Raw genomic sequence first — 22,222 nt, forward strand, 5'->3', positions numbered from 1 at the left:
AGAGGTATTGAAAGTCATAAGATCATCTGTTGGGATAATCCTGTACAAAGGGAAGATCACCATGCAGAGTGGATCCACTTTTTGAGCTTAATTCTCTCAATAAGTAATCACGTAGCAAAGCACAGTATAGCTGAAGTTCACACCACCACGGGAGACAGGGGGTAATAATATTAAATTGTTTGTGATAATTAGGAGGAACAGGCTGATGAAGTGATGGCCTGACACAGCTGCATGGCAGTGAAAATGTCATGTCCTTGTGACAAAGCCCTTTCAAAGAAGAAGGAAGGAAGAAGGAGGCTATTGTACACCCTGCCACTGACCTGCAGCAGAAGGACTTTGCAGAGCACTACAAGAGTTAGAGCACTAGCCTATGTTCAGATGTTCGTTTTGGCCCTCACCTCTGTATATTCCTTGCTTTTTAAAGTAAACAGGTTATTAACTTTTAAATCTATGTTTTCTGTTACACGTTCCAGTTAACACTTGCCCCAAACACAGTGAATGGCAAATACAGTGCCCAGCTGCTGCAACAACAGGATTGGTGTGTGTATGTTACTGCAAGTTATTTTGGTGTACACATCACTGTGATGGGAGAATCATATGAGTTTTAGAAATTAGGTCCTGGAAAAACAGTTCGTAATTTGAAGGTGTGTGTATAAAAGCACACTATCAAAGGCACTTGCCAGAAACACATGGTAACTACACAGGCCTATTAAGCAGGACATAAATTTAGCAATCAGGAGAGAACTCAGCCAAGCAAGCTTTATAATAAATACAGCATTGTGAAATAAAGATTGTGTGATGAGATGCAGCATTTAAGGAGAAAGTGAAACAATTTGCTTTATAAAGGTACACAGATGCACAGACATATTTTGTATCATAAATTGAAAACCCAGATTTGAAGTCCCACGCTTCTAGTGATTTTAACTATTATTTTTATTTTAATTCTTTTCTTCATAATTAAAAAGAAAATAAATCAACTTCTAAATGGCTACAGACAATTAGAATAATCTAACACTTATACAGCTTCATCCTCCTGCAGTTCTCTCACTTTGGCCTACATACTCAGTACTTAGTTCAATCAACAAATTAATGGCTGTATCCATTTCAACTCTGCAAAGCTAGAATCATGTTCTGAGACACATTTGGAGAATTTCAGAGGTTAAATGTTTGTCTTCTATTCAAAGGCATATAAAAGAAACTACAGCATTAATGCAGGTGGAATTAACTGTCGTCTGTACCAAAGTACTCCCAACTTACTCAACTGTTGAGAGAAGAGCCTACATGGAAGATAGCCATCTTCAATGCAAGATGCGCAAGATAACATGAAATGGAACAAGATGATGAGATGAAAGGCAACAGCCCCATTTCATCTTAGGATGTACTACGAGCACTGTACAGTACTGGCAAAGTTCACACAAGGCCAATGTGACAGACACATCTTTCCAGAGAGGTTATGTTGGGCACAGATTACCATGGCCCAACAAGGGGTCCCTAAAAAGGCACCAAATGCCATCTCTATGCAACTGAATTCCATTCTGCTACCTAAAGCCAAGATGAACTGCCACAGCTGCCAACCTCTGTATTATGTAAATGCACTATACAAGTAAGCTGTATGATTGAATCTAAGTAAATGCATTCAGCATTAGGTCAATTAAGGTTTAATCACACAAATACTAATAATGTATCTCATAGGCTCCCTTAGGCATACATAAATGTGTGTTTATGATGAGGCCTGTAAAGATTTACCAAGACCATCAGTGAAAATGTATTCCTCACAGTTCTGGCAGAGCCCAAGTGAAAACAAATATTTAAAACCACTGATTTGAATTTTAGCTACGGTAATAAACCAGAGGAAACTTTCCAATGGCTACTCTGTTGAAGTTGACTCTTCCTCTTTACCTTAACTGAACAGGAATGTCTGGAGATAAAAATTCATACTGTGATTAATGTTCAGCTATAACACACAAGAAACAAATGGTTTCTCCAGCTTTTCTAGAGAAATTGATTGATTTGCTTTGGGAAAGTCAAGGAATTATGCCGTGCCTGTATTTACTAATCAGTAGACAGCATTAGAACATTTTTGCCTCACAGGACCAATGTAATGTTAAGCTGATTTATTTTTATTGATGGTTTTAGAATCCCAAGTGTGCTATGTAAATCCAAAGAACTGAGATATAGGAACCTCTGGCAATTAAAATATTGATGAAGGTATAAACAACTTATTCATGTAGTATAAAGTTATTATGCAGAATTATCTTATTGGAAACAGAATAACCTAAAACTACTATTACCTATATGAATTATAGATGTTACATAACAAATGTAAAAATTAACACAGCAGTATCCTATACATTTCAAGGACAAAAATTTCAACAAGGAAAAAAATAGCAAAAAGTGGAGAAGTATTTTGAAGATGATGCCACAACTGATTACCTACAGTACATGGAGAGAAAAGTTCTACCATCTCACAGTTAACAGTAGATTTACACAGTCTATTTTTATTAATTTGCTATTTCACATAAATAGCTCTACATACAAGTTCTAGGTGCCGTAAACATCATTATAGAGTGAGCATTAAATATTAAAAAGTAAAGTAAACTCAAAATCTAAACACAGGAATGGAGAAAGAGGCTAAAAGCAAAGCAGCATACTCCCTGCCACTTTAATATTAAAAAAAAAAAATAAAAAAAAAAAAAGGAAGAAGATAAATTATTATCTCCACAGAGCTTAGATACAGTCTTAAAAACTACTTACCTCTTACACTAAATAGAATGATCGTGTATTGGCATAATGAGTGCAGGAAAAATAAATATTGTCCTGGAGCTTATATCTCAAACCAGATGTATGCAGTATGCAGGGCTAAGTACTTATGACTATGAAATACAGATATTTAGGCCAGGTTTCTCAAAAGCTTAGGCCAGGCAACTGTCAGTCTCAGATGCTAAAAGCTTTTTTGGCTCTTTAAACATTCCAGATGCTTCTATTGATTCACAGAACCAGAAAACATGACCACTCAGCTCTTGAACAGAAGAAAATAGTTGTCACCATTTTCCTAAATGACATAATCACGCCCCATATACTTTCAGATTCATTAGTACATATATTTATGAAAAGAACACCTACCTTACACAGACATTTTTGTGTGATGTTTTACTAGTTTTATATGAATGGTTTGTTACAATCATTGTAAAAATGTTTTAATCTCAATTCCAACCTAACATACAAAAAAGTTTCATATTCTGAGTCTTTTGATAAATTTGCCTTCTAAAGAAACAACTATTAATTGGCAATAACCAATTATGTGATGAAGTCATGGCTGCTTTATCTCTAAAAAGGTAATTCCATCTTTATGCAGAAAATTTTTCAGCTCCTCAATGTTTTGTCACTCATTTAGATCCATTAGGAATTCCAATCTCTTTTTCCAGTATTACATAAACCTGCATATTATGTGTTTCCTGAAGGCAGAATGGACACTTAGTTAAATGTACAGAGGTGGATTTTATAAAGCTTCTAATGAACCATGGAGAAGCATCAACCTTGTGAGACTGTTATCTTTAGGGTGCAACTGACACAAGCAGCATATTCCAAAACACGCCTGTATGTCATTCCTTCATGCCTCCATCTCCCAGCTGAGCCAAGAGGGTGTGAGATGGCACACGTGCCACAGACTCATCTAACTTCTTTCCCACTAAACACAGCTATTCTTACTAAGCAACACACTGAGGGAAACAGGAATTTTTCAAAACCTTTATTTTAGTCATTTAATACAGCTTTTGAAATAGGTCCAGTCCCACGGGGCTCCATCTGCAAAAGATTTTTTAAGAGCATATGACTAAGTGTACAAAGTGAGACAAGGATAAATTCATTAAGAGGATGTCTAAAAAACCATATATCACTGATTGAATAAAATGGTCCAAAGAATATCCATGTATCCTTTTGAGGGCCAATACACAGCTCACACTATAATGTTGAGAACTGAGGACAGGCCATAATGGGGCTATTTATGGTAACCCCAAAGGAAATCAACTCACCTTACCCTGTTTTTCATGAAGATCCTTTTATACATCCTGAGAGGGTGCAGCCCAGGAGCTCAGTGGTAGAAGGTACAAAGAAGAAACTCTGAGTAGCTCTGCAAGGGATCTTCTTGGTGGAGTCAGACAATTCCCAAATGCCACGGGAAATACAAGAGGAGGAAACACATTACCTCATGACCTCTACCAAAATATAAATTGGAGTCAGAAGCAAGATACAAGATTTCATCCCAATATTAATTAAAACACACATGAAAAACAATCACACTCTTGTCTGCTAGAGCACCTGTACACCAAGGTTATGTTTGTATCATTGCAGGTGCCTTAACAACATGAGCTCTTTGTATGCTCCTGATTCATCTGTATGATTCCATACTTTGTTTCATGGCCATTGCATATGACTGTTCTCATCAGACAAAGGGAAAAATATAAATATATATGTATAAATCTGATGTGTGTATGCATGTATATGAAGAGAACAGCATGTACCATTTCCCATCAGATCTGGAGGTAGCTCATGGCATATTCATCATGAGAAGAGTTGGAGAACACAGACTGAATAGGTGTGAAGGCACACTGAGAATGACAGTCTGACCAAAGCAGCTGATAAGAAGAAGCATCTCTATGGGAAATATTCAGTCATACCACACCAAGATCCAAGCAACAGCTGCAGTATTTCATAGAAACACTGTGAGCTCCAAGAAGTAGCAGCTTAGGGAAAAATTTCATATGGAATTCATCCAGTATTAAAATGTTTCATGGCGTGCCACACTTACACGGGCGAAATGGAAACTCACATCAGTTACAGACTCCTACCTTTGGCTGTATATTTTTATACCCTTTCATCAGTTCCCAGTGAAACACAAATGTTGACTGTTTACATAGCTCTCAAATACCAATTTCCAGGATCTTTGACTGTTTGTGCAAGAATACCATTCTGTTATATTTGTAACTGTCAGTGGCTTATTCCTTACCATGCATTTTGCAAAATTATTTGATCGCTTTCTTTTGACTGTTTAATAAACATAACAAACATTTTACAGCTTTCAATGCCCACCTACACCACTGTCCCCTCTCTGTCTCAATAACTAGTGTAGATGCTGTTTTTTTAATTGTTTCTTTGAAGTATTCCATATCAGTCACTGTTAGAGATGAAATACAAAGCAGGATGTTTTGATGAAGCATATGGCAGACAAAACCTCAAGCAGACTGATAGGGATTATTGGCAGTTGTTCTTTTTCACTCCCCATTCTGCAGGGAATAAGATACTCCTAGAGACCATCTGGGAAATCCATCTAGCAAATCCCTTGTTGTTGTAGGGATCTAGGACATCAACCATGATTCCAGTTCCTCACTGTTTTCCGTGGCATATTACAGCTGCACCACTGTTGTTTTCTAAAAGGCTGAAAGTTATTACTCTGAACTTCGTGGGCATTGTGAATTGAACTTTTGCACGTCCTCTTGGAATAAATGTCAATTATCTGGGTTCCCCTTTACAGAGGACTAGACTCAGTAATTAAAGTTAATTCTTCACAGTCCTATTTTCTGGTAAATAATCTGGTATCTATATCTATTATTTTGCTTATAAAAATTAATATTTAAGATAGGTCTTCCTATGAGTCGTTGGAAGCAGGTGGAGGAGAACAGAGAAGAATCACCAGAAAAGCTGAAGCAGCAAAAGCAAGCAACAATAAGAAAGATGAAAGAGAACAAAATAGTTAAATGGTTTTAAAGTTGAATTCCACTTTTGTTTCCTTCTTTCCTTTACTAAAAATTTGACTTACTCACTTCTCTCACATCACCCAGCAAATCCAGCTGCATGAATAAGTATCCAAAAAAAGCATTCAAGGTTCTAATGTAATTAATTATTCCCAGCAATTGCTATGGAGAGCACACAAAAGCACAGCTTGAAGGTGTATCAAGCATTCAGCAAGAAACTTGACTACTGATACTCATTCAACATGAAAAAAAAACTAGAAAATGAGATATCTGTAAGACAATTAATAAAAATTATATTTATTTTAAAATCTCATCAATGTATTGTTACAAATATCATTAAGATGAAAAACCTTTGACTTCTTTCCTCTGTTTTCTCCAGACTTGTCTTGGCATGCAGAAAATAATTCAATACCAGAAAGAAAAAATTAGGAGTAACATTCATGATTATCAACTTTTTGAATAACAATATAGTTTTGAAAGATTGTAATGTGTAGAAAGCAGCCAAATATGAAGCCATTCATCACAGATTAGTTTTAAGGATCAGCTCTTCAACCTCAGCATCTGAAAAATAAAAAAAAAAGACAACTCATTAACTGTAAATAATATTAAGACTAAACATAATCACAGTAGGTAGCAATTATTGCTGCCCCATTATATCTTGCTCAATTTACCATCAAACAGTGTTTAATCTTCCAAGAGCAAGGTTTGCTCTCAGTCTTTTTCTAGGTGGCAGAGGAGCTGCATGTGTGATAACAGAAGAAGAAAAAGGTGCAGCAAATCATTTGATGTGGTAGGATTTCAACACAAATTCAATTTCCTTCTTAATCAAGAAAAAACCCCAACAAACCACAAAAAACAACAAACAAACAAACAAACAAAATAATTTAGGGATTGTAACAAGGCCCAGCCTTGAAGGTGTCTATCAGGAACAAATCTAGGCTGCAGTGAGCAAGAATTTGCCTTGAAAGGTACAGACATGTGCTCCCAGACTGATGAGTAATAAAACATTCTTGGCTGTAAACAAGGAGGGAATTTCAGACCTTGTTTCAGACCTTACCTCACTGATTGCAGAGGCACTTGATAGCTTTCTCTTCCATCTGAAGAGATGTCCAGCCACTAAAACCAAGTTGGAGAAAGTCCTGCATCTCCTTCACGTACAAGTGCTTCTTTTTGGATATGAGTGGCCAAAGACTCCAAAGGTAAAAGTAAATGAGGAAAGACAGCTGGATCTGTGAGTAACACACATGCAATCTGAAATCAAGAGCACCACTTTCTGGTACTTGACCAATCTGCTCTTCCTCCTTTAAAAAAAAAACTTCTGAGAAAATTTATAAAAGGTCACATCAAAACTTAATCTCTTCCATGCCTTTTTTTCATTAGCTGAGATTTCATACACACATGAAGCCAGATTGTGTTCTCCATTACAGGTATGTAAATCTAGAGTAGCATCATCGACTTCCATTTAATTGACCTGGAGTTACATCATTGTAATTAATGCCCTGCAGGAAATCAATTTCACTTTCAAGAGCTTTGACTGAACATGAAAATCTGCCACTAAATGTGCTTCCAATGGGAAGAAATAGACACAGAACTGATGGTATCATAGACAAAGGACTTTGATGAATTGACTGTTAGAGAAGGCTACAGAATTAATATTTTCTGACAAACACAACATTGTTTTTGGTTTTTTTTCATGCAGCTGTAGTGGCATGAAAATCATGCTCTTCAAAACAATGATGTATTTAGCCATTTACTACGGGTAATCCACCAAATCAGAAGATTCAAGTCTGGAAAAAACAGTGCTCTATAAAACCATAGTTGTTACACTTGAACAGTGATTAAACAGAGCTTATTAAATCGCTAAACTAACATAAAAAGAATTTTGGTACGAAAGAGCTTCTCAGTGTTTGGCCTCTAACAACTTCCCTTCAAAAGAGCAGCAAAAAAAAAAAAAAACATCTTTTTTTCTTCATAGAACAAACATGCTTTATCCAAACAACAAATAAATTGACCTTTAGGGTCAGAAAATTGTGATTTTCTCAGCTTGCTTATTTTCTAAAGGTAAGGAAGAGTAAAATCAAGGTGTCAGATAAAATGGTAGAGTAAAGGACTCAGAATTTATGAGAGCAAGTTCTTAAACCCCTGCGCATGAAACAGCAATTCATTGGGTAAGAGAAAAAAAGAGGTTAATTTTTAAGTGTGTGAGCAGAAGAAAATTAGGAAGTCACAAAACTGCTTGCATAGACTTTTTGTTCTCTTTTCAATGAAGTTCTCCATGCATAGGAGAAGAGAACAGGCTTATCTTCTATTGTAGTGTATCTATCTCCCAAGGAGAGAAAAGCTCTGAAACGGCAGTTACCTTTGCACAAACTTGAGTGTAGCAGAGAAAGAAGATACATACTTCAACAGAACACTTGAGCCTGCCTTCACACACCAAAGATGTGAGATGCAAGACTAAAGATGTAGCCTTGTGTCACCTACACATGATGGTGGCAGGGGTGGATTCTGCCTTCTGTTCACTTACTTTATCATCTATACTTTTAAATCTCAGTAAAAACTGTTTCCACGGATTTAGTGTAAAGCAGCAAGGATGGAACCCATTGGGTAACAATGAAGGCAAAGGTGGAAGATGTCACCATCCTCTCCTCAGTGCTACAACTGGAATGATGAAAACAAACTGCACCCTAGTGGAGCTGCAGACTCATTCTGTGCTGGTATCTTGTTGCTCCACAGTGTTTATAACACTGGCTTTGCCTCCTGTTGGTATTTGGCACTACTTGCAGTAGCATGTCCTGCCTAAACCTTTCACCAGACTTTGCTTCACTCTTCGTAAGTTATTTATGATAGTAGCAAACATTATTTCATTTTAAGTCTCCTCCTCCAATTAAGCCATAAAATAAGGCTGTCAAATCCCTAGACTGCAGGCTCTTAAGATACTTCCATAAACAAAACAGCAGTCAGTAAAATATGGCATTGCTTGAACACTTTCTATCTGACCATGGAAATGAAATAAAATACACCAGTCAGAACAAATAAACCCAAAAAAGTCTAATTTCTTCTTATGCCGTACTAGGTAGAGAGATCCAACTTCAGTCAAGGGAGACAATGAAAAGTTCTGAGAAGAGATGAGTTGGAATCAAAAGACCCTTTCTGAGAGCTAAACTCTCAATCCAGATTAATTATCTTAACTTGTGCATTTAGCAAAACAAACTAGATGGGCAAAAAAGTATCTTCTTTATACTAAAAAGGCCAATATGCAGAGCTTAATGGTACCCTCAAAAGAGGAGGAGACACTTCTATCTTACCCTTTCCATCTTCCCTTCAGCTTAAAGCTAAGGTAATCATCTCATATAAGTACCACATAACAATTCTCCCATTCAGCTGAAACCTTTCTACTCTACTTGAATATAAATAATCAATGATGATGAAAGAAAAAAAATTGAATTATTAAGCAAAAAAAGAAAGAAAGAAAGAAACCCCCCAAATAACATCTTCAACACTGTTCTTAATAACACGCCAATTCCCAAAGTCTTCATTTTAACTCCTGCTTCAAATAGATGCACGCCTGTTTCACATTTCATTAACAATTTTTTTAAATAAATTACTTCCTAAGTTTCTCAATAGGCCTCTATCAGTATCTATAAAAGTACATTGGAATTTCTAAGGATTCCACTTTCTTTAGAAAAAGCTATATGCTCCCTCATTTTCTGACCATGGCCTGTACAGGGAAGCCTGTAGCCAGAAACATAGGCAGGTGGGAACTAGACAGGCAGTGACTTCACATGCCTCAGAAACACAACGTCAGGTGTGATGATGTTCACTGGATTTAAGGAATGACCTTCCACCTTTTGCTAAGATGCAGTCACATCTTTTAAAAGGAAAGACAGTGAGGAAGAAATACAATAAGGCTGTACCTTGCTCCTTGTAGATGATGTCTATCTGCGGCTAAATTCACGTGGGCTTTTGGGAATCAGATTCACCAGTAGATGACAACAGACTTATCAGTATAATTGCATACACAGCTCAGACTGCTTGCACAGTCATGCCTGTTTTCCCTTGATAATGATGAGCTCCAGCAAAACAGATGTTACAAGGTTCTACAGCTGGACTAACCACTGAAGATGACTAAATTTTAACTATAGTATTGTGCAGGAACTTCAAACTTCACTCAGGACCTCATATATGCTCTGGCTTTCAGATGCCATACAAGGTTACAGCCTTTAAATACCTTCTTCGAGTGGGGCCTGTGTTAAAAGCAGACGGCATGCCGGGCCAACCTGCCATGGTGTAGATACAGCCATTACAACACTGTTTGAAGTTGCAATTGCTGGAACCAAACAGCCCCTGGCAGTGGCCCACGACAATAACACTGTTCTTTACATCAGGCTGTAGAAAAAAGGTTGAGAAACACTTCAAAAGCCCAGCATTAAAGGAGAGATAGAAAGATCTTAGTTTTAGAGACTACATGAAAGCTGTGCCTTGTGGTGAACAACTGTAACTATAATGATATGCACATTAAAATGCAGTTTTATAATTAAATGGCATGGCATGCAGCAATCAATATTTACTGTTCTCTCCTTTAAAACTATGCTTTACTTTTCAGACTTTAGGGAACATTTTCTTATCTTGTGCAATTCTTCAAGAAGCCAGTTACACACTTGAGCTAAACATAATGCTTATTAACTTAGCATACCATACATCCAGAGGGGCTCAAGGTGTCCAGTTTTCTACCAGAAATTTCATCTGGTAGAAAGAAAGAAAACCAACTGTTCACAATTAGTAGGTATCTGGACAAAATGGGCATGGGTGATGTCCTTGTGACCTCATTTTAATGCATGTGCCAGGCATTTATGATCAGTAGCACATATTTCTATCTGGGAAATTTCACAAAGGTGTTTTTGCATATTAGGAGAGTCCCTTGCAACACAGACACAACAAACCATTTATTAATCCAGGTAAAATGATGGCACAATGTAAGTACGGCTGGTAAGTTTAAAAGCCTGTTTTCCCATACTACATTACAACAACCTTGTTATCCAAATGCAGAAGAGACAAAATAATATAAAAGGAGTAGGCTGGCTGTATTTAATGAAATAAATAATGAAGAAGAGAAAAAGCTATATAACTTTTTGAAATAAAATATATGGTACAGGAAGTAGCAACAACAAAAGAATAAGCAATAAAAAAATCTCAGTGCTACAGAGACCACCACGGTCATACAAAAACCCAGCAGGCTCACACATAAGTCATGATCTAAAATAATTTATATGTGCACACAACTAGTTGAATTCATAGAACATATTTGCAGAGCATTTGCTGATTAATAATTTCTAAGTATTTTGTAGTACAAAGACCCAGCCCAGTTAAGTTAAACTTATGCATGTATTTTTGCAGCTATGCAAAATTTCACAAACTTCAGTTTGGCCCTAAATGTTTGCAGAAATTTCTGCTACTGTGAACAACTAGGTCTTACTGAAGGATCTGTTCCCTAATAAAAGCTAAATAAAAGCATATATATAAAGTGTATATGTATACACATATACATACACATGTACGTGTATGCATTTAACACTATGAAAACCCATTTTGTCCTTGCACAACAAACTTTTAGTGAATACTAAAACATATTGGATCAGATTTTAAGGTTACTACAATTTTGCAACTCCCTCCTCTGCACTCAGCTCATAATCTTTTTGTAAAAAGATTACCTACGGCAAATATTCACTGCGTGAACTGAGGATTCAAAATAACACTGTCCATTGAAATGTCATACTTGTTTAAAGAGTGCTCCTAACACCAGTTTTAAAAGTCATATTCTGAAGTAAGTAACTGAACTGAGCATTCTTTAAATAATATACTGTAGTTGTTCCCAGGGCTATCTAATCCGCAGTTATTTATCAGAATCTTTCAGGCAAGAAAACTTGATTTATTATTAGAAAAACAAACCCTACATTTCTTAAAAATCACTAATTATGTCCTCTGTGTCCACAGGCCAGATTTTAGGAAAATGTTAAGTGTCCCTGTTTTGACAGCCAAGATTTTTTTGCAGAATAATACCACTATTTTAGCAAACTTTCCCTATAGCGTAAGTATATAATTGCTTCAAATAGGTATGGACAAGATGAATATTCTGAAAATTTAACTTCCACAAAGAAGTAAGCATTTTCAAAAACATTTCCCTATTAACTGTCACATTTTCAAAGAAAACATGATGAAAACCAACCAAGTTTATCTCAACAGCTTCTTTTAATAAAAATTCTGCAGCAGATATATGTCAGCCAAGAGATCTTCTTAGCTCCATTCCTTTGCCTCTGAGTTTCACAATCTTGACTACCCCAAGAGAATATCATCCTATGCAGGTTAAAAGGGACATTGTATAATGTATTTCTTCCTTCAGTATTAGCCCAATAATTGAAATGTATTTCCCTTCACTAAGAAACCAGATATTTTCTTCAGTAACTCATCATAAAAATCTCTAACAAATTTTGTTTATCCTAGGATTGTGTTCTTCCTGAAGTCTTTACTCTATATTTAATAATCTTTACTGCATATCTAAATAATCATATACTTAAATGAACTCTAAACATCAACATGAGTTTCACTAGGACAAAAAGAGAAGACAAATCTGCATATTGTTGGCAATATAGAGTAGGCAGGATGACAGCGAGTGTGAAAGAATATATTAATGTGGGGGATGATTCTGGCCTCTTAAAATTTGTAAAGAATGAGATGGCTTTGATTGTCACCTCAATTCGTTATAGATTTTAACACGTTCTGATAATTTTTTCTTGCATCTGAGTTGGAACTGATTCAAATTGGAAACTAAACATTAGGCTATGTTCTTGTCTTAGCTATAAATGAGTTTCACATTAAGACTACTCCCCACATTTGCCAAGCTTATTTGTGTATTTGCAAAAGAGATGGCAACAACCTACCTCAGGCAAAAGAGCCTGTGTCTGTCAATACTTGGGTGATGGGCCTATAAAAGGTTCATTAGGACAATCTGCCCTGAAGCAAAAGAAGACACCATTCATATCAGCCTATTTGGGACCTACAGTGCAACTCAAAGTACTGAGTATATCCAGCACTGGGTTCATACACAGGCAGAGACAACAGCTAGGCAGAACATTCTCCATAAAATTCAAGTTTGTGAGAAAAGAAATATTCCGCACAGATAAACAGTTTTTCATAAAGATATCATGGAGAAGGTGTTATGGGATACATGATTTGCTTAATGGCCATGAGAAAGACTAACAATGTCCCATTTAGTCTCCCTTTGTTCTACCCATTAGAACTTAAGACACCTAAGTTACAAAAACATTATAAGTTTTTATTTTTACTCCACAGGCAATGAAGGTAAGAGAGAAAATCTTAGCATGATTAAATGTTGTTCTTTAGGTATCAGTCACTTATTACCCCTTTCTAAGCATGCATAAGGATTTTAACACTCCTGTTTCAAAGCCCTGTAAAAAAATGTGGCCATCTAAAGTATATCTATTTTGTCAGGCTACTGAAAGCTAGTGACTAGCATTAATAGTCTTTGGATACAGGACTCACATCCTATTATTGCTGCTGTGAAAGTGCTAAACCAGTTGGTCATCAGATAGTAAAATAAATAAATAAATAAATAAACAAACTTGTGGCCAGTAAGATCAATGGGTAAATTCTATTACATATGCCGTTTCTTCACCCTCCCTACTGTAGGCCATCATGAAAAACACCATCCTAGAAAGCTAGCTAACTTAATCTATAAGATCTGTCTTTATCTACAAAATAACACCCTTGCTTCTCTTTACCCACATAATAGAAACTACAGCAAAAAGCCCTCAGGGGATTACAGCTTCTTAAAGCAAACTTGTCAGTTTTAATTCAGGTTAGGTGCCCACATAATACAGTCATGAAGAAACCAAATCAGTTCCTTTCAGATATTTATAATTCACTGCTAGAAATTTTTTTGGCCATACACACTCAACATTCATACAGATTAATTCTTGTCCAGGTTTTGGTGGGAAAGAGTTCATTTTCTCCCTACTAGCTGCTATCATGCTGTGCCTTGAATTAAGTATGAGAATAATATTGATATCATACTGATGTTTTAGTTGATGCTAAGCAGTGCTTACCCCAAGTGAATGATTTTTCAATTTCCCAGGCTATGTTGTCAAGCAGGTGCACAAATGGTTGGAAAGGGGCAGGCCCAGGACAGCTAACCCAGACTGGCCAAAGAGATATTCCGCACCACAGAGAATACTGCCCAGTATATATATGGTCAGAAATTGTCAGTCACTGCTCAGACACTGACTAGGCATTGGTCAGTGGGTGGCGAGCAACTGCATTGTGCATCACTCGTGTTTCTTGGATTTTATTCCTCTTTCACTTTCTGTTGTATTCTTTCTCATTACAATTATCAGTAGTAATAGTAGTAGCAATATAATTTACTTTATTTCAATTATTAAACTGTTCTTATCTCAATCCACAGGTTTTACCTTTCTTTCATTCTCCTCCTGACTCCACCAAGGCAGAGAGGGGAGGGAGTGAGTGGCTGTGAAGTATTTAGTTGCCAGCTGGGTTTAAACCACGAAAATTCTACAGATACAGAATAGATGTGATGAGATGGCCATCTGTAAACATACATACATATATATCTCCATGTTTATACATATATATATATATGTATCACAGTATATACACACTTTAATGGATATATTTTTTCAAATCAGTAATGTAGACATGTTCTTAATAAATGGATTGATAAAATTCATGTCTGATGGAGAACTACACCATTTTTGCCTGTGTGTCAGCACAATATATTTGCCTAAACATATGCATTCACCCATGTACATCTACATACATTTAATGTACGTATGCATCATATATGTGTAACAGAGCATACAAATCTACGTATGGCATTTAAGTAATGATCTGACAAACATTAGACACATCACATTAAGTGCACAGCTGGGAATAACCTTTAGTTTGGCCTCACAAATCTTTTTCTTTCTGAATTACATACTTCATATCTGGACCATGTGGAAGCATCTTACCTTGCTTCCATTTTCTCTTGCCTCCCGTTCCATCTTGAGATCAGAAATTAGGAGAGTCTTGTATTTGTTCTTTCCATTACTGCTGTGATCATCTATTCTGTATTCTGAAGTCAGCTGAGCAGAGAGGGGACTGTCACTCAGGTTCAGAGGCTGCTCATCCTGCTCCAGATTTGTTTTGCCATTACTGTTGGTTTCTGCCATCTCCCTGCAGTGTGTTCCCCCTGAAGCATTGGAACTGTGTCCCACGGTTTCATTGCCATTAAAACTCTCTGCGGCTGAATCATCTATTAAAAAAGATATATTTTCAGTCACATGCCACATCATCATCTCTGTCCACTTTAAACATAATTTATATTTTCACATTTTTTTTTCAAAACAGAATAAAAACTGTTTATATTACTAGCACCACTTCTGCAAAAAGCACACACACACACTCCACATTTTCGAGTAAAAGTTTTAAGTAAATCCATTAAATATTATTAAGTAAAGGGAAATTGTCTGGGCTGACACTTTAGTACCACTGTGTACATAAAGGACAATCACAAAGGATTTGCAGGGACAAAGTGAAAAAGTGTGCCTTGATCAATCTGTCTGCCCATATGCCTATGGATCTATTTAGATTCTTATACCACACTCATAAGAGCACTGTTACATATATCTGAAATCAACAGAGCTGCTTGTGGTACTGAGAGAGAATCTGAATATTAGGTTTTAAAGCATGCAGAACAGCATGTGTCATATCCATAAATATCCGCTTGCAGAGATACAATGTAAATACATCTGATATGTTCAATGCTGACAGCAGAGATTATACTAGAAGAACTGATTCCAGAAACAAATGATCCTCTCTTCATTTTGTTCGGGTGCCCATTCACTTCTTTCTTTCATTGTGTGTCATAATATACTGATAAATAGTGGACTAAATTACAAACTTGAAAGTTCCATCTAAAATCTCTGGATGTGTCGTTATTTCCCTTAGGATTTTACAGCTGGATTGTGTGATTAATGTGTCTTCACATACCTATGGATATGTGTATCCTTTTCTTGTCAGTGCTGGAATTTGTCACCTGTGCTAGCACTCAGCCCTTCTTTACTTCTAAACAAACTTTTGGCCAATAGGCTATCTAGTAAAGCATTTTATTTTTCAAAGGATTAAACAGCAGCAAAATTTGTTATTCAATTTGCCCTCTTCTTGTTCGCTAAAGCACCTCTTTTTTGGCAATTTACGTGATTTTTCTAATGCTGTTTACACTTGCCCAGGGCTCTACCAGCATTCACCCATTGCAAACTATGAAGCTGGAAACAAAACTGGGGAGTCAGGAATGCATTCAGATTGAAACTGGACATACAGAATGAGATGGACTTTAATATATTAGTACCTTAATATACCATCTTTTTTGGGCCCTTCTAAACAACTTCCATAGAAAAGAAGCAAAAACATTTATACACATGAGGAATTAAAAAAAAAAAATTAGGACACGTCCTTTAACAGACATGCTCAGAAATACTCATTTTTTAACTACATGATTAAGCAAATTGTTGACTCACCATCATTATTACAGTAAAAAACAACTAAATCTCAGATGAGAAGAGAGGAAAATACTGGATAAATGGGTACTGATCTAATTCAATTAAATACTTAGAAATCCAGAGACAAAAAAAAAAAAAAAAAAAAAAAACCAAACCCAACCTTAGAAAGCTATCATACATTGTTCTCTTACTTGCTGCACTCAAAAAACATTTTTATGCCATAAATATATACAGGACTGGGCATGCAGCATGAACATATTTTTAAAAATTACTTCGTTTTGCAAACCTGTAAAAAATCTAATTTTGTAACAATACAAATTAAGAGTCATAATTTAAATAATTTTACTTAAGGAAAATTTTTATTGTTCTAAAACAGCTGTATAGCTAATGGCTACAATTAAAAAAACTCTATGCTTTGGTATGTATCACTTATCACTTTCACCTTACTTCTTGGGAATACCAATGTATATACACTAAAAGATATAACTTTCCTAGAATAAGACTTTTAAAAGTGTACACCAAACAAACTTGTAACACTGCAATTCTGCTTGAGGATTTCAGCTATGTAAGACAGTAAAAAGAGAACGATCTATCCTTAATAATATCTTTAATCCTTATCATGCCTTGAGATTTATGTCTTACGGCCATAACACATAAAAAAGGCTAAAATTCTAAACACACTTTCAGAAACAAATAAGGAGTTTTACAAATCCAAAATAGAAACTGAAATTCTAATATGGGGTCTTCATTTTTTTTAAGAGAATAGACACATTTCAACTTATTTTAAAAGCTCTGAGATAAGAGAAGGAAATCCAGATTTTTTTTAACAGAGAAACACTTTGATTACTGTTGTATTTAGGACTTTTAACAGATAATTGGCTTCTTGATTAACAGTTTAAAAAGTGACAGTTAGTTTCAAATTAATTAAATCAGTTCCTGAATGGGTCACTGAGTGAGTGATGCTTTTCCCTTTGAAGGGCTTAGAAAATTCCCTGCTGTTGGCAGCAAAGACAGAAACAAGTGAGTAACTAGAGGATACAAAGAACCACCTAAAAGGTAGGGGCATTGCCTACCCAGCAGCACACAAGTCTGATCCCTCAGGAACTTTTGTGTGCTGGGACTCAAGTGTCCCAGCTCACACAGAGCAGAGGAACCACTACCGGACATAGAATGGGAATGATGAGAACTGTGCTAAAAGCTAGATCCAGGAATAGCCAATTGTCAAGCACAGCTTTTAGTTTTGCCTAGCAATAATGATCTAATTTCTTTTCTTGTTGCCCTGTATGACATATGGTTGACAACTAAATCTTACAAATGTGTGAGAATGTCACAATGCAGAAGAAAAAATAATCTTATGTTTGTTCTAAAACATGACCACTAAAAAGAATTCCTATGTTGAGTAAATGTGAACAAGCATTAAAATACTCTGAAACAACAGACAATTTTATCAGATTTTTGCTTTTCTTAGCAAAAGCTTAGTTACTTGACAGCAAATCTTGGTTTCCACTGTAAAGTAAAATACCTGTTTTTACAGTCATTTAACCTTGCTTATTTGAGATGGGAACTTGTTTGTCAAGATAATGATCAAGAGAATGTCCACAATGGGTATGGTAAAAATCATGTTTTTGTCAAGTAAAGAGAAATATGTATTTCCATAAAAGAGATGAAGAAAAAACAGAAAGAGGTTTAGCAATAGTTTCTTACAGATGTTACCAAGGTAACCAGATTACAAGGTTTAGTACATTCCTCCTCCCTGGGCAGCTGTCTATTTTTGCTAAGAGTAAGGCTACTTTAAAGCAAAAGTTCCTCAGAAGGCTTCATACACACAGAACACATCAGGAATGGCTGTGTTTGGGGAAAAAGGCAAAAGGGTCTCACCCATGAGAGGAAAGTGATGCTCATCCTTGGATACAGGCAACCACAGCCCAAACACCTCCTGACCACTCCTGGGCCTGCAGGGAGTGCAAGCACCCATGGCCATCACATGGATGCCAAGGGGCAAGGACAGATCTGTGGACACCTGCCCCTCAGAGCACATTCCCCAGTGGCAACTGCCTCTGCCAAGGGCAGGAGGTGAGACCTCATCTCCTCACTGTGTCTGGTGCAGTCCGTGAGTGGGGCTGCACCTAAAGCAGAGATGCCATTGGGACCAGCAGTTTGCTCACAGTTTTCTCACCTTCATATACCCCAACACCTCAGCAACGATGAACTGCTAGTGCCAAAAGCCTCTCCTCTCACCAAGTATGTTTTTGCCTTCTATCCAGCAGAGGCAGAGGCATGGTGGCTTGGGGAGAGCTTGGGGAAGAAAGGGCTTTGTCCAGCTATGGCCACTGGACCCTGCTCCTTGTCAGGAGCTTCATAGAGATGAGGTCCACCCCAGAGGCAAGGTCCACCTCAGAGGCAAAATCCACCCCAGAGGGAAAGTCCACCCCAGCCTGGCACACGTGAGGCAGCAGCCACAAACCCACTGCAGAGCCACACTCCCACAGCAGGTTCAGCAAACTGCAGCATTCCTCTCTGGGCTCACTTCAGCTCCATTGCCAGTTAGAGGGCACTCCAGCCTCCCTTCCCACAGCTGGCTGATGAGTGCAGTATAAAACTTCACTGAGGCAAGAGCAGCACATTTTCAAATCCTGTCTCTTGTCTGAACCACTGCTGCAGCATGAATTCTATGGATTCTATGGATATTCTATTCTATGAATTCTCCAGAGAAGCCTACCATAGGCAGTGGGAGCTGAGAAGGGAGGGAGCAAAGGACCCCCATGCCCTGCATTGGGTATTGGGGCAGTCATAAAAGAGGCTGTGGGATGAGCTCATGTCTTCATCACGAGCAAGGATTGCTTTTATTCACAAGTATCAGCAATGACAGGAAATCAACCATCAAATGCTGCTTGCTCTGGGCAAGACATGTCTTTGGGAACTGTGCAGCTTTTCAAACCCTTACCCAGAATCCTGGAAGACTGAAAGTACATCTACTTTTTTTTTTTTTTTTTTTTTTTTTACTTAAGCCTGAAAAGGGAGAGTCTGGCTGCAAAATACGTATTCACATCTAAAAATAGCAAATTAGGGCCTAATTCACCATGCAGAGATGCTCTTCCAGGGATTAAAGAGCATTACCCTTCAGCAAAACACTCCAGGAGCAGAGAGAAAGTACATTTGGATGACGCTGCAGCCACCTTCTTGCTGAAGCATAGGGCACTCTACAGGCCTAGGCACAGAATTCTCTCCCATGGACCAGTTACGGTCCTATTATATACCTTTTGATGCCGACACCTCCTTCTTCCACCTTGCTCACTGCTCCAAACTGATCCTGTGCTCTGGTCTGAACAACACCCTCTGGACACCTTTAGTCCAAGTATTCTCCATGCGGTGATTGATAGAGGTGATTGATAGAAAAAAGGGTAATGGCTTTAAGCTGAAGGAGAGTAGGTATAAATTAGATACTAGGAAGAAATGCTTTACTGAGGCACTGGAAAAAGTTGCCATGAGAAGCTGTAGATCTGGTTAAGGGCACGTTGGAGGGCACCCTGGACAACCTGGTCTAGTGGAATCCTGTTCTACAGTTCTATGAGTCTAATTCTCAAAACAAGATCTACAGTAATTTTTTTACTTCAAGTTAATGTCTTATTACATTGCATTACAGCTTCCAGTTCCTCCTTCCAGATCCCACTGAGACCAGCTAGATACAAAGTGACACCAGCTTTATTTTTGAAGACATGCAAATTCCAGATTCCTGCTGTGAACTTTCCAAGCTCATTGCAGTCATCACTGTGTTAGATTTTCTCCCTGCTCTTGAAGGAATTTTGGAAAGGGTGGAAAAAAAGAGGGCCACACATGCAGACACTGATGCTGCAAACTCCAAGGTAGCAGGCACTCAGGTTAAATGAACATTTTGAGTGGGCTGCCTGTCGACAGAGCATCTCTGAGAGCAGCAAGATGGGTAACTGTTCCTTCTAAAATGAGGAGATTGGAAGTGAATGAGCTGAGTGGGATGAGTGAGACTGAAACTTCTTGCTGTGCAAATGCAGGCTGTCATAACACCCACTCTTAAAGATTGTCTACCAAAATCTTGGATGATGAAGGTTGCTTTAGTCTCGTTGGGCTGGATACCATCAGCCCAGACCTTGAAAACACCACCTTACACTCCTAGCAATCCAATCCATTTGAACATGGTCACTTGCAAGAGGCAGTACTACAGACCAGAGAATGGCAGGTTCAAGACCAAATTTGAGTTTGTTTGAAACTCTTCTCCTTAACCTTTGGCTTCAATAGTGCATGTGCTTTATTTTCCTATGTTAAAATACAACTGTAATGAAAATAATATGCTGCATAAGCAACCATTATAAACTAGGTTAGTTCCTTCCACAATTCCACAACACCAAGGCAACTTTCCTAATGAACATTAATGAAAAAAAACACTCTTGTGGTGGCAACAGACAGCAGACAGCTTTGGGAGAGGAGCACCATGAATCAGACAAAAGGTGGTGTACAGTGCTGACTCACAGAAACTTCTGTAGTATAAAATATTACAGAGACTTATCTAAATGAACTGATAAAAAGGCAAGGACACATTTCACTCCCACCACTTTTCATAAGGATTGTTTAATACTAATTTGTCACAGCTATGTATTTGGTCATGCTTCATTTACATCACAAGTCATGTTTGAAGCATAAGTTCAATACCTAACTTAAAAACCAGTCCAAATCAGCTTTATCTATTCATCATCTCTATTCCCTTTCACATTTTTGTATAGAACAGGGGTTGAATTAATGTAGGTAGAAAGGTGATCTCAGACCTTCCCATTTCATAAAGCATAAGAATGGTCATAGTTGGTCAAATAAAAAATCCATTAAGTCCAATACCCTATCTCCTAATCACTGGTTATTGGGGGATGTTCAGAGAAGAGAATAAGGCAAACATATACAATCCTTCCTCCTGTGGATTGCTGAGCCCTAAATTTCAAACACAAATTTCCTGAGCAGGATGTGGCTTCCAGTTAAATGCTGGTGGTCAATATGCTTTTTCCTTCCAAGTTTCCAGGCTTTCTTTGAACCTATATAAATCTCAAGCACCCTTCTCTGCTCCTCAAAAAAATTACTGCCACTATTTTCTGTTCCCCTGTCCTGTATCAAGGAAACAAAGAACAGGAATTAAGAGGTGGGCAAGAGCCTTTCCAGAGGACAGAGCAAGGCTGGTGTTCACAGAGCTCAGTCCCTTTATTCCCAGTGACACTGCATTTGGTCCATTACAAGAATATGTATTAATTGTCCTCTTCAGTTAACCTCAATAACAATAATTGTTCTCCTTTTGACATATATGCTTTCCTGATGGTGTTGCCTTCTGTGAATTCAGCTACAGAATTCCCTACATTGAATTTAAATCTGAAATGTCCATCAGTTTCAGTGATGCTTATCAAAAAATTCCTTACTGTTATTTTCTGTGGCAGAGGAATAGGACAGGAGCTACTTCATACAATCACTCAGTGCATGAGTTTATGAAAAGAAAAAGGAACAGAGCAAACTGATCCTTAGCCTTGTCAACAAGAGTGCAGTAAATCTGACATACACATGCACATACACAGTGGAATCAGCATTAGCCAGGCTGTAAATCTTATTTTATTATTAAACAAACATTTCAGTAACTCACAATTTTCCACGGGCAAACATCTATTCTTGTTGGAGGTACAAAACAGGAAGCTCTTTTATTCAATTATAATGTTAAATAACAGAGCAATGAAAAACTGCCACTCCATGACATCAACAACTATCAGAAAAATAATACTGCCTTGTCAGTCACAGCATTATAGAAGGGCTCATTTATAAAGCCTTATGAGTGACTTGCATGCTTACTTTTTTGCCTGCAGACCTACTGTCTCTGCACATGCACAGCAAGGAGATGAA

General features: G+C 37.4%; 1 protein-coding gene across 1 annotated transcript in view; it reads right to left on the minus strand.

Annotated features, from left to right (window-relative positions):
• NOL4 (nucleolar protein 4) overlaps positions 1 to 22,222 on the minus strand; it is a 190,078-nt gene that overhangs the window by 64,705 nt on the left and 103,151 nt on the right. Inside the window, exon 6 of the mRNA XM_066330532.1 lies at positions 14,792 to 15,075. Coding sequence (XP_066186629.1) covers positions 14,792 to 15,075 — 284 coding nt within the window. The remainder of the gene's footprint in view (positions 1 to 14,791; positions 15,076 to 22,222) is intronic.

This window comes from Sylvia atricapilla, chromosome 1, assembly GCF_009819655.1.
Source record: "Sylvia atricapilla isolate bSylAtr1 chromosome 1, bSylAtr1.pri, whole genome shotgun sequence".
Lineage (NCBI taxonomy): Eukaryota > Metazoa > Chordata > Aves > Passeriformes > Sylviidae > Sylvia > Sylvia atricapilla.